This window comes from Kogia breviceps, chromosome 13, assembly GCF_026419965.1.
Source record: "Kogia breviceps isolate mKogBre1 chromosome 13, mKogBre1 haplotype 1, whole genome shotgun sequence".
NCBI lineage: Eukaryota > Metazoa > Chordata > Mammalia > Artiodactyla > Physeteridae > Kogia > Kogia breviceps.
In genome coordinates, this window is record NC_081322.1 from 89,614,520 (window position 1) to 89,628,091 (window position 13,572).

Genomic DNA, 13,572 nt, shown 5'->3' on the forward strand with positions numbered 1-13,572 from the left:
CGTGCCATTACTAAGCGGTTCCAGTGTTCTTTCTAGTGTTCGGTCAAATCTGTGGATGCCGTCTCCACCCCCTGGGCACATTCTTACCCTGTGCGGGGACATGTAAGCCTAGGCCCTCTTTCCAATAACAACCTCGCGGGTGCTTGATGACCTCATTCTTACCTGGCCCTCCCTCCTTTCAGGTGGGTCACCTCCAGTTCTGACACACGGGGGTCTCTCTTCGCCATCATAGCCACTTGGCTTCAATCGATTCCAGCTGGCCATTTTTTCCCGTGGCTCAACTCAAAATTACTATGTAAGTCTGATCAGCGTAGACTTGATGAAACTATCACGTCCCTCACGCTAAGCCTTGCCATCATTTGGCCTAAAAATAAAACATCAATTACTTTTAACAGGCTACTTTTATTGAGCATTATTTTAGTTTTCTATTGCTTCCGTAACAAATTACCACACATATATTTAACTCTCAGTCCGTTAGAGAAGGTACGAAATATCTGTTTTTAAAATGTCTTAATATCACAATTTTCATAACAGAAAGTCCGCAGATTCTTTCTCCAAAAAGCTGACTATTGCTGCTCAAGGTTTGAGGTAATTTGCTTGAAAAATAGAAGGTTCTTTCCATGTTGCGGTGCCCCTGCTGGCTATCTGTCACCAACACCGCTTCCTCCAAAGAGCTCACGTGGTTTTTGTAATGAAAATGGCAGTCCGGGGCAGGGCGAGTTGTTTCCAGAGACTGCGGGTGCCTCGCCCACGTGTCAGCCCGACAGCAGCCCTTTTGGAGAGCGCAGGTCCTCAGCCACGATGTAACACTGTTTCTCATCGTCCAGATTTCCGTAGTGTTTCCACCCGGCACTTATGTAACACTGTCCCTGAAAGATGCAGAGCTTACAGATTTGGGTTCCTGAGATAAGAGTAAATCAAAGGAAATTAAAGTAATGTCTCGGGCATAGACAAAATTCAGCCCCAACGTCTAAGGTCTCTGCTTGGAGGGCACCCACCCGGCAGCACGGCCTTGAGCGTCTGGTTTCTTGCGGTGCCAACTTCGACCCTCCTGCCGACGTTCACGGCAAAGCCTTTCCTGACCCTGGCCTTCTCCTTACCAGAGGGAACCCCTTGTTTTGCTGGACACCCCGCCGTTATTGCTAGTATCGCACAGTTTCATGATGATTTGTTCACCTGACAGCGTCTTGAAGCTGGAGCTTATGTGCAATGCATCTGTGCATCCCCTGTGTCTCTCCTCAGTAGATACTCATAAACATTGGTTGAACTGAATTCAGTTTGAATTCAGAAAACATTATCCACCACAGTGTGGTTGAAAAATATCTTCCCTAAGTGGGGTTCCGGCTGGGCCGAGCGTGCTGGGTCACCCCTTTACCGCATTTCAACTGGGCTGCCGTTCCCACCGTTGCCACCCCCACCGCCGTATGGTATGAAGGCCTGACCCCCCCCCGGCACCCCGCGGCTGCGTCTCGCCGGCACCCATGCGGCCTCCCCAGCTCTGGACTCCGCCTGGGCTCGGTCCCCGCACAGCTCCCCGGCAGCGCGGTCTCCACGGCAGCCGTGTGTCCCCGCTTCCGTGGCGTCCCCTCCTGCTCTGCTCCCAGGCCCCTCCCACGCACCTGTAGCCCACCCCTCCCTTTCCCTCCTTCTGGAGTCCTTGAGAGTCCTCCTTCCCCCACACCTTCCACAACCTTCTCAGTCCCAAGTGAGGACAAGTGCCCGCATCAGCGCGTTGGTGTGAAGCTGTGCGCACGTTATCTTTATTAGCTTTGTGAGGCATCAGTTATAACCACAGATGTCACCAACCTGAAGTCCACCCTTCAGTGGGTTTTGACAACAGTCACCGTCCTGACAGGGAGCGTCTCCAGCACCACAGAAAGCCCCCCCGCCTGGGCCGGCCGGGCTCTTCTTTCTACCCCTCACCCACGGCGATCACTGGCTTGGTTCCCGCCACAGCTGTTTTGCCTTTTCTAGAATTTCATGTAAATGGAATAATGCAGTGCATGGGTCTCATATGTTTGACTCCTTTACCCAGAAAAATGCTTTTGTAATTCACACGTGTGGAGCGGGCATCAGTAGCCACTTTTCATCTTCCGGCTGCGTTCTAGGGCGCGGATGGGGTGCACTTTACACATCTGTTCCCCAGCTGATGGGTACTGGGGTTCTTTCCAGCTTGGGGCTCTTAAGAATAAACCTTTGAGTACAAGTCTTTCATTTTCATTCTCCTGGGTGAACACACAGGGTCACTTGTGGTTCACGCGGTAAGTCTGTGTTTAACATATGAGAGACTTTGACTTGTTTTCTCAGAGCGGGTCTCTGTGTTGCAGCCCCCACCACTTTGGTGAGAACGCGAGGCTCCACATCTTCTTCCACAGTCTTGTTTGCCTTTTTGATTTTAGCCAGTCTGGTGAGCATGAAACGACTTCTTATTGCAGTTTTAACTTGCATTTTCCTAACAATTAATGACATGGAGTGCCTTTTCTTGTGCTTATAAATACATCTGTGTATTTTCTATGTATTTTCTTTGGTGAATCGACTTAACATTTTTGCCTGATTCTTCTTGAGTTGTTTGTCTTCTTGACATTGAGTTGTAAGGGTTCTTTGAATATGCTGGCTACAATGATCAGATATAAATTTACCATTTTTTTCCCCATTCAATGGTTTTTTCATTTTCTGAAGCCTTTCGAAGGGCAGAAGTTTTAAATTCTGATCAGTTACAGAAGTTTTAAATTCTGATCAGTTACAATTTATCAATTTTATAACAGTTCATGCCTTGAGCAATTTATACAAGAAATCTCTTTCATTCCCAAGGGCGTGAAGATTTTCTCCTATGTTTTCTTCTAGTTATTTTATGGTTTTAGCTCTCACATACAGGTCTGTAACCTATTCTGAACTATTTTTTTGCCTATGGTATGATATAAGGGGTATGGATCAACTTTTATACATGAATATCCAGTTGTTCTGGCACGATTTACTGAAAAGACTGTTTTTCCCACTGAATTACCTTGGTAGTTTAGTTAAAAATCTGTATTTATTCTGTTCTGTTGATTTATGAATCTATCCTCTTGCCAATACCACACTGTCATAATTGCTGTAGCTTCATAGTAAGTCTTAAAATCAGGTATTGTGAGTCCTACAATTTTGTTCTCTTTTTCAAAGTTGTTTTGGCTATTCTAAATCCCTTGAATTTCTTAATAAACTTTAGATTTACCTTGTCAATTTCTACAAAAACCCTTGCCACAATTTTGATTTGGGTTTTGTTGTATCTGTAGATCAGTTGGGAGACAACTGATATTTTAACAATATTGAATTGTTTAATCTACATATGATATATCTTTCCATTAATTTAGCTTATTTAATTTCTCTCAGCAATGTTTTGTAGTTTTTAGGATATGTATACATTTTGGTGGATGTATTCATAAGTACTTCATTTCATGTTTTCTGATGCTATTATGATTTTTTTTTCAGTTTCAATTTCCAAATGTTGCTGGGGCATACAATTACAATTGATTTGTGTCCGTCATCGGTGTCCAGTCTGATGTTAATCCTAATCACTGTAGTTTTTATTATTATTATTATTTTTTGCTGCACCATGAGGCATGTGGGATCTTAGTTCCCCAACCAGGGATCGAACCCGTGCCCCCTGCAGTGGAAGTGTGGATTCTTAACCACTGGACTGCCAGGGAAGTCTCCCAATCAATGTATTTTCATTTTACATGTTGTGTACTTCACCCATAGGATCTTTCTTTAGGTCTTTTTATATCTTTCGTGACACTCCTTGTCATGTTTATGCCTTCCTCTACCTTCTTGATCATATGGAGTATGTTTACAGTAGCTGTTGGAGCATCTTTTTCTGTTAATTCTATCATCTCTGTCATTTTTCTGTTTCTTTGTGTAGGGCATGGGTCACACTTTTCTGTTATTTTAAATGTCTGTGCTTTAGTCAGTTTGAGCTACTATAACAAATTACCACAAATTGTTGTTTGTTGCTGAAACAACAAACATTTTATTTCTCACGTTCTAGGGGTTGGGGAATCCAAGATCAAGGCCCCAGAGGATCCAGGTCTGATGAAAGCTTGCTTCCTGGTCTGCAGTCTTCTCACTGTGTCTCCACAGGGTGCAGAGCAGAGAGGAGGCAAGCCCTGTCATGTCTCTTCTTGTAAAAGGGCACGAATCTCATTATGGGGGGAGGCCCCATCTCCACCTGCCATCACACTGGGGGTTCAGCTTCAGCATACGAATTCTGGGGAGCTGCAAACATTCAATCTACCGTGGTCTGGAAATTTTTGTTTGGGTGCCTGACATTATGAATTTTGCATGTTGAAGGCTGAATTTTGTTTATTTCTTTAAATAATTTTGGGCTTTATTCTGGAATGTAGTTGTATTATTGGAATCAGGTGGATGATTTGAGACTTCCTCTCAGGCTTTGCTCTGGACGACAGGTCCAGAGCAGCATTTAGGTCAGATTTTTTTTTTTTTTTTTTTTGCGGTACGCGGGCCTCTCACTGTTGTGGCCTCTCCCGTTGCGGAGCACAGGCTCCGGACGCGCAGGCTCAGCGGCCATGGCTCACGGGCCCATGGGATCTTCCCGGACCGGGGCACAAACCCGCGTCCCCCGCATCGGCAGGCGGACTCTCAACCACTGCGCCGCCAGGGAAGCTCTAGGTCAGATTATTTTAACCCCGTTACTCCTAAGATGGCGCCCCTCTGAGGATGCTCTCAGGGCCCTGGGATGTGGAAGGTCATGGTTGACACTGATGCTGAAACCCCGCCTCTCTTTACTGGTGCTGAGTGGAAATGCGGAGACAGAGGTTTGGGTGAAGTAGAAAAGAGTAGCTTTTATTGCTTTGCCAGGCAAAGGGGGCCACAGCAGGCTAGTGCCCTCAAGATGTGCCCTCCCTGGAGAGTAGGATAGGCTCTATAGTCTCGGGGTGGGAAATAGGGCAGCAGACAAGGGTGCAAGCGGCATATTCTTCTTGGCTTCAGGAAAGTTTCAAAACCATCAAAGCTGGCATCAGGTGGTCCCAGGACGGGCTCTGGTGGTCCTTGAGGCGATCGTGCTGTGACCTTCTTTCTGGAATGAAAAAGGCTCACAAAGGGAGGGGTTGTTAGGGAGTGTTTTCTCCAAGAAGTAAACACCAGGTGCGTAGTTCAATTCTAACCAGAAAACAATCATTTTCAAACGGCAGTTAAGCAAGAAGAAAAAGAAAAAAATATATATCTGTGGGAGAGAGTGGCCAGATGGGCTAAAAGAATAAAGTTCAACGTGATGGAGGCTGTCAACTAGTTTCTGCCGCAGCAGCGATCTGGCCGTGCGAGAGCTCGTTCCAGCCCGGGGAGCCCCGCGAACCGCGCTGCCCAGCCTTTCTGTCGCTTCCTCTTAGGGACACCCCTCTGCTGGTCTCCTCATTTTTCTGTGTGTGGGGCCTCCTCTCTCAGCCGCCCCGCCTCCCTGAATTCTGGTCCGTGTCTCCTCAACTCAGCAGGGGGGCCGTTCTCTGGGTTACCCCTGCTCTGCACTTGGGAACTGCTCGCCCTGAGATCGGGGGCTTCGCAGAGCTCAGACCAGCGCCCACTTCACTGGTCTCCTGTCGGGGACCAGTCCTGTGGTGTCTGTCATTCAATGTCTGAAAACTGTGATTTAATGCACTTTATAGGCCTCTTTGGTTGCTTAACGCGGTACGGTGCATTTGCTCTCTGTTAATCCATCACGGCTGGAAGCACAAGTTGTGAGTTTTGATTGATACGTTTAATCTGATAACCTGATCGACGTGTCTACTTCCTCAATATGCTTTTGCAGCCCAGAAGCTCTGTATTATGCGTCTTCCGCATGCTCTGAAGCGCCCGTTAGAACTCTACACTCGCGGGCAATCGCAAAAGTGCAGAGGGGAGCCCGGCCTCCCTGCGGTCCCGTGTCCAGAGCAGGGACCGGAGCGGCAGGGAAGGAGTGGGTTCAGGCCGCCCGATCTGTGACTGGGAAGCAACAACGGGAGAATCAGATGGTACAAGAGGTGCGTTCAGACGACCCTTCAGGGCGACCTCTGTGATGGACCGAGTCCTTCCCCCAGACGTCAGTGCTGCCTCTGGAGGTGGGGGCCGAGGTGGCGCAGGTCGATGGGTCGTGGGGCACATCTCGCTCCTTCTTGCCTGAGCCTCTGGGGCCCGGATTGCTGTTGTTTCTCCGTCTCGTGAGCTCGCTGGGCCGCGTGGCAAGCGGGGCGCTACAGGAGCAGCGTGAGTGTGCCTTTCGCAGGAGCACCAGGGTTGCGGGACAGGGGTTTTGTCGGGGGTGGGGCTGGATGACGAAAAGCGCCAAGTAGAGAAGGGCGGGTGGAGAGCGCTGGGAGAGCAAACGCCCTGCTTTGCTTCCTGTTCGTCTCAAGTGACGGATCTCAGAGTCCTGCGCGCTGACACTCCAGCACCATGCTTTCTCAGTCTCCTGGGGAATTCCTCGGGCCTGGACCCCGTGTCACCCCTCTCGGCGTTCCCAGCGTGGCACGTGCTCCGTCAGGGTTGTCTGGTGGTAGCCAGGCTGACCCGGCCGGGCTGGCCACGCGGTTTCACAGACACGCAGCGCTCAGTATTCCTTTTCGGCCGGAGCGGTCGCCTGCGGGTGACCCGTTCTCCGAGGACCCAGAGTGGGCCTGGCCTCCAGCAGAGCGGTGGTTGTTAGCTAGTCTGTCCATTGGACACGCCTGTGGCTCTTAAGGGTTATGTATATGTAGCCATGACTATATACCCAGCCTTTAACATTATAGATGATATTTCCAGGCTAGGACTGTAAATCATAAGTATCCTAGCAACACCTACACTTCTATAGGTTTTGTCCAGTGGCATCTTGTGAATGTGATTCATTTGAATTTTGCAGAAGATTTTTCTGCAGATGAAATCTGTGGTTTTGCTGATGTCACCCTTTTTTATGCTCTAGATCAGGGATCGGCCAGCCGCAGCCCACGGCACCACGTCTGGTCCGCCCACCCAATTGTGTAACTGTCTGTAGCTGCTATCACATCACACTGTACCCGCAGGTTTGAGTAGTTGTGTCAGAGACTATATGACCTGAAGATCCTAAAATACTTACCATCTGGCCTTTTACAGAAAGAGGTTGCTGACACCAGCTCTCAATGAATATTTCTGTGCAAAACAGTATGCTGTGCACTCTGTGTTGAAATGGGAAGAAAGCTATTTCCTTAGTTCTCTGGCCCTCTGAGGATACTGGACTGTGATGCATTTTGCTTTCTTTTCCCCGTAGATTCACTTCTGTCCTGTTCCCTCCACTGTGAGCCAGAGGAGTTGCAAGTCCACCCCCTTCTATTCCAGGCCCGGACTTTGTGCCCAGGTCAAGCACCGCCATGGGAGTGGTGAGCGTCCTTTTCACTTTGGTCGGGAGTATAATTGTCAGTTGCGCTCCTTGAAGATTACTCTACCGATAACTGTATCTTTGTTCACGTTCCAGGAACCCATGAATTCCACCAACATCTACGATGCAAACGAGGATGATTTTGGGTTGGCTAATAGTTCAGATTATTCACTCGACGTTGATAGCTTTCTGTGCTCCTTGCAGGAGGTCAGAAAGTTCTCTGGGCTATTTGTGCCACTTGCTTACTCCTTGATATGTGTCTCCGGCCTCCTGGGCAATGTTTTGGTGGTGGTCACCTTTGCTTTTTATAAGAAAGCCAAGTCTATGACCGACGTTTACCTCTTGAACATGGCCGTGGCAGACATACTCTTTGTCCTTACCCTCCCGTTCTGGGCAGTCAACCATGCCGCCGGCGAGTGGATTTTCAGCAACGTCATGTGCAAGCTGACCCGGGGCATCTACGCCGTCAACTTTACCTGTGGGATGCTGCTCCTGACCTGCATCAGCCTGGACCGCTACATCGCCATCGTGCAGGCCACCAAGTCCTTCCGGCTCCGGTCCAGGACCTTGGCTCACCACAAAGTGATCTGTCTGGTCGTGTGGGTGGTGTCGATCCTCATCTCCAGCTCGACCTTCATGTTCAACCAGAAATACAAGCTACAAGGCGTTGACGTGTGCGAGCCCAGGTACCACGCCGTCTCCGAGCCGATCCGCTGGAAGCTGCTGATGCTGGGACTGCAGCTCCTCTTCGGCTTCTTCATCCCGCTGGTGTTTATGATATTTTGCTACATGTTTATTGTCAGGACCTTAATGCAGGCTCAGAATTCGAAGAGGCACAGAGCCATCCGCGTGATCATAGCCGTGGTCCTGGTCTTCCTGGCTTGCCAGATCCCACATAACATGGTGCTTCTTGTGACCGCCGTCAACCTGGGCAGGACGGACCGCTTATGCAGCAGCGAGAGGCTGCTGGGCTACACCAGGAACATCACCGAGGTCCTGGCTTTCCTGCACTGCTGCCTCAACCCAGTGCTCTATGCCTTCGTCGGCCAGAAGTTTAGAAGCTACTTTCTGAAGATCATGAAGGACCTGTGGTGTGCGAGGAGGAGGCAGAAGGCGCCGGGCTTCTCCTGCTCCCGCCTGCACTCGGACAACTTCACCTCCCGGCAGAACAGCGAGACCGCGGACAATGACAACCCGTCCTCCTTCACCATGTGACGCCGCCCGGGCTCGGCGCGGACGGGCGGGCGGACAGGACAAAAAGGCTCGGGGCGTGTGGACGTGAAGCGGAAGCGAGCGGGGTCTGTCCTGCAGGATCAGGGCTGCGCGTGCTCGGGGTGCCCGCGGCACACTGACGGGCAGCACCCCCCAAACTCACTCGCCAGGGTTGCTCTGTGCCCGTGTCCCTGACGGCTGGCGTTCTGCAAGACAGCCTTTGGGAGATGCCGAGTGAAAATGAATTGCAGACAAGTGTGGACCCTTGCAGGAATATTCGCTAAGCGGCCCTAATAGACCACAGTTCCTTCTGGTCATCGCAAGACACCCCATGCCTTAAAAAACCCAAACGGAAAAAACACACGAAAGCCCCCAAGTAACTGATTTTAGGCAGAAGGTTAAACATTGTCCCCTCGCGATGGTTACTGTTGGTAATCGTAATTGCAAAATGCGCTGGCTTGAGCTTTATCTCATTTCCCTGTGAAAAAGTGTGAGCCTCTGCTCATTTCTCAAGCATGAGCTCATAAAAAGGCAGGCGAAAAACAAGCCCAGAGACAGGAGAGGAGGCTGCATAAGTCCTCGTGACGCTTGTCGCGGTGGATGAGGCAGTTGAGGTTGTAACAGGCCGTCAGGAAGTGTAAGTTTGCTTCATTTCCCTCAGTGATTGGAAATTCTCCTCTAAAAATCCATTAGAGTTCATGCATTTAGCATACAGAAGGGGCTTAGTAATTATTTGTGTAACAAAACTCAATCAACTTGGAGCTTGCAGTGCAGTTTAAAGAGTTAGTTGTTTAGATTTTTTTTTAATAAATAGAGTGCTTTTTAAAAAAGAACCAGGAAACTTTACTGAGACGATAATGAAAGAACTTTTGTTCATTTCCATCATGGAGTTGAAGAAGGATGTGTGGAGGGGGCTCTGGTGGCGACGAGCTTCACATTAGCTTCTCAGAGAGCTTGGGTCACGTTGGCTTCTGCTGCGGGAAAGTGGTTTTACCTAAAGTCTGATCTTAACTATGGAATCAGTTTTTAACAAATCTCTTTGACTGCATCAAAAGTTCATAGAACTCAAGTTTTGAAAGTGCTTTGTAAATATTTGAACCTAAGTGGAAAAGCATCAACACATCTTACAAAAACACAAACACGGGAATTCCCTGGCGGTCCAGTGGTTAGGACTCTGCTTTCACTGCTGAGAGCCCAGATTCGATCCCTGGTCCGGGAACTAAGATCCCACAAGCCTTGAGGCGTGGCCAAACAAAACAAAACAAACAAACAAAAAAACCAAAAAACCCCGCAAACGCGTATTAGAAAAGTCCTGACATGAGCTGCAAAGATACTGATGTATTTTTAATGTGTTATCTGAAACTTTCTCTTGTTCTTGCAAGCTTCAGCTACATCTCTACATGAAATTCAACATGATCTCTTAAGATCCAAAGCCTGTATTTTTTAATTTTTTTTTTGCGGTACGCGGGCCTCTCACTGTCGTGGCCTCTCCCATTGCGGAGCACAGGCTCCGGACACGCAGGCTCAGTGGCCACGGCTCACGGGCCCAGCCGCTCCGCGGCACGTGGGATCTTCCCGGACCGGGGCACGAACCCGCGTCCCCTGCATCGGCAGGCGGACTCCCAACCACTGCGCCACCAGGGAAGCCCCAAAGCCTGTGTTTTTAAACATGGTTTTGACTTTGCAAAATAAAACTGTTCTGTGGGTGAAGTAGGAATTGTCTTCCAGTCTCAGGGCTCCGACTGGGAGACCCTGGTGTTCAGGGGTCCCACGTCCTTCAAATCTGTTAGCGTGTGACTTCAGAAATCAGAGCAGAGGAGGCGTTACTCAGATGCTTCTTTCGGTTTGACCAGAGCACTGATGAGATCTGTGAAAGTGTGTTTCAAAACCGGCACAGAAACATCATGCTGACTCGGCGAAGCTGGAATCAAGGTCTTCTGCGTCTCAGTCTCCAGAGGAGTGAAACCTGCTTCTTTATGCAATAACCCTTTTCAGATTTCAGCCATAATGAATAAAGGTGTTTCTAAAATGTGCTGCATATTTTATTTCATTAAATGGCATCCTTTTATCGTGCTGCCTTGGGCATCAGAACAGGTGCATCAACAGCCGTTTGGTGCTGCAGAGGCCGACAGCACCGGAGACCCGGGGCCAGCGGGGTCTCTGCTCCTACATTAAAGGGCTCCGGACTGTTCTTTAATGGTTCCCGGGTCTCCTTTTCATCTATTTCTCGTATCTTCTCTCACTGTCAGGCTCCGGCTGGAACTTAAGTGTGTGCCTTTCGTCCCTCCTCTGACTCTTTGCAAACATTGTTCCACTGCGTTTGGGGATCATCTGTCTACCCTTGTCGGGCCTGTGTACTAATAGGGACAATGGGTTCGTGCCTGCCAGGCTGTTATTAATACCTTAATCATGTGCACATGTGTAAGTTATTGCATATGCACACGTGTGTGTTTATGTATAATCACATCTATGTGCTGACCAGAGGATAATTTTTCTTGGTTCCTGTTACAAAGTGGTTGAGACGCGGTCTCGATCAATTATTTCTGGATAACTGAGATTTTACTATATATATATATATATATCTCAGCAAAGGTGAAAATTCAGGGACGGAGGCATTATCTTGCAAATTGTGTGTTGATTTGCTTCTGAGGACAGATAGCCTAGTTTTTAAGTGAAGGCAGGAAAGTACAATATTTTTAAATCCTTTTAAGATTTCTGATAGTGTGTGCAAAGTCCAGGCGTCCGGGAGGTATGAGGACACAGAAGCTGGTCCGAATGGATACAGTGTGTATGCTTAGAGTCTACTGGTGTATCACTTTGGGAGGCCTGCCGTAAGAAGATATCACAGACCAGGCCGCTCAAACACCTGGCGCTTCTGTCTTCCCGTCTGAGATCCAGGGGTGGGCGGGGCTGGTTTCGCCTGAGGCCTCTCCCCTTGGCTTGCAGGCGGCCGTCTTCTCCCCGAGTCCTCACACAGTTGTCCCTCGGGTGTGTGTGTGTGTGTGTGTGTGTGTGTGTGTGTGTGTCCTGACCTCCCCTTCGTATAGGGACACCAGTCGCATGGGATTAGGGCCAACGCTGATGGTATCGTTTTAACTTATCAGCTCTTTCAGGCCCTCTCTCCAAATACAGTCCCGTTTTGAGGCATAGGGGACAGGACACCAACGTGTTAATCTGAGGGGACACAAGTCCAACTAGCCCATAACAACGAGGTTTCTAAAGGCAGAGCAGCTTTTCACATTTGAGTTAATCTCACACACGTGAGGGTTCATTTCCGGCTGGGGTGTCCCCCTTTCTGGTAAGGTGGGTCCTAGGTAGTCATTCCCAGTCCAGGTTTGCAGTTTTCAGGTGCATTTCCCCATAAAATGAGGGTGACAACGGACGCTGTGGCGCTGGTCAGCCACACCTGCCTGTTCAGCCCGCGTAGTGACTGAGCGCTGATGCTTCCGCCGCGGACGGCCCTCCTCGGAGGATCCCCACTGGCCAGCCTGCTGCCCTCCATCCCCCCTTGGGGGAGGGGCCTTCTCCCGCCTCCCTGCCTCACCCGCCAGCTCTTCAGGGCAGTGGGAGTTTAGTTTCCCCAAACTTGGGCCACTTCTGTACTTGATGTAGAGAGCACCCTCTTCTCTCAGAGGCCTCGGGGTGGCGCGCAGCAGCTGTGGCCGCAGAAGGCAGCCGTGACGGTGCCGGGGGGTGGGACCCCCTTCGCCCACCCATTTGTATAAACAGGGCACTCCTGGCTTGCAACTTCAGATTGCTTTCTTACGTTCTTCCTTGAGTTGCATTTGCTAATATACTAATTTTCCCGATGTTTTATTTAGGCAAATCTACAAGAGAGCTAGCAGTAGGGGCTGTATCTTTTCTAATCCCTTGGTTTATTTCTCTCTTGTATTAGAGTCCAGGTAGACAATCCAGGACGACTAGCAGGCGGCTGTTGTCCTCATGGTGCAAGGGGGCTGCCCTAGCCCCCTGTTTCACATTTTCACCCCAGGCAACAGAAAGAGGAAAAGGGGGAGCCAGGTGGCCTTTTCTTTAAGGGCACAATCTGCAACTTGTGGGAATCACTTCTCCCAGCCTATTGGCCTCAACTTAGTCATGTGGTTACAACAAGGTGAAAGAAAGTTGGAGAAGTGTCTCCCGCTGGGCGGCCACCTGTCCACACACGTGTAATAACAGTGAATACACCACAGTTCTGTCACCATGGACTGTTACTCTGTGGGAGGGGAGAGGAGACAGTGGGAAAATGAACTCCAAGGGAAGGAAGGGAAGCTGTACCGCTCACTTCAAAAAAAAGAGCAAAGGTGGCAAATTTTAAAGAAACCTTCAAGGTGCAGTAGAAAGAACAGAGCACCAGAAGCGGGGATGGTCTTGGCCAGGGTCTCTGAGAAGAGGGTCGGTCCGGCCCCCTCCGCCCAGGAGCGGCCTCCCTCCCCACCTTCGTGATAACCAGCGCCGCAGCATCCGGCGCTGGCCAGTCTAAATTGTCCAAGTACCGTGTTTGGAATCAGGGTTAATATTTGAATGAGAAAGTTTTATTTCTCCGCCTCATTTTGAAAGATTAACTGGCTCCTTGAGTTTAAGAATTTGAATTTACAAAGGACATCTGGAGGTCCTTTTTCTGAACCGAGCATGGAGGCGATGACCCAGCACATCTCTCCACGCTAGTAGTGAACAAGTGCATCTATGAGACGCTGTAAAGGGGTCCTTACGAGGGTCCTTACTTCACCGGAGATGTGCGGCCCACCGGCCTCCTGGACGGGGCGCTGCCGCCACCTGCTGGACACAGGCTGAAGTCACAGGGGCTCCAGGTGAGATGTCCCTGCATCTGGTCTGCCGGTGTGATGGGTGAGGAGGGGTGGCCGCACCGGAGACCCCCATCGAAGGCTGCTGACAGCCTCGCCTTTGGGAAAGCCTCCCCAACGAGCTGTCCTCGGTCACCCGCGGACCTGACTTCCAAGGTCAGGTCTCTGCCACCACACAGAGACCCTCCACTGACCCAC

The 13,572-nt window shown here is 49.8% G+C and overlaps 1 protein-coding gene across 1 annotated transcript; it reads left to right on the top strand.

The window, feature by feature from the left end:
* The first annotated feature begins 7,459 nt into the window (after window positions 1-7,459).
* On the top strand, window positions 7,460-8,575 carry CCR6 (C-C motif chemokine receptor 6). The gene has a single exon (XM_059082897.2). It carries the CDS (start codon window positions 7,463-7,465, stop codon window positions 8,573-8,575), a length of 1,113 nt encoding a protein of 370 aa, XP_058938880.2. The 5' UTR covers window positions 7,460-7,462.
* Window positions 8,576-13,572: the final 4,997 nt, after the last annotated feature.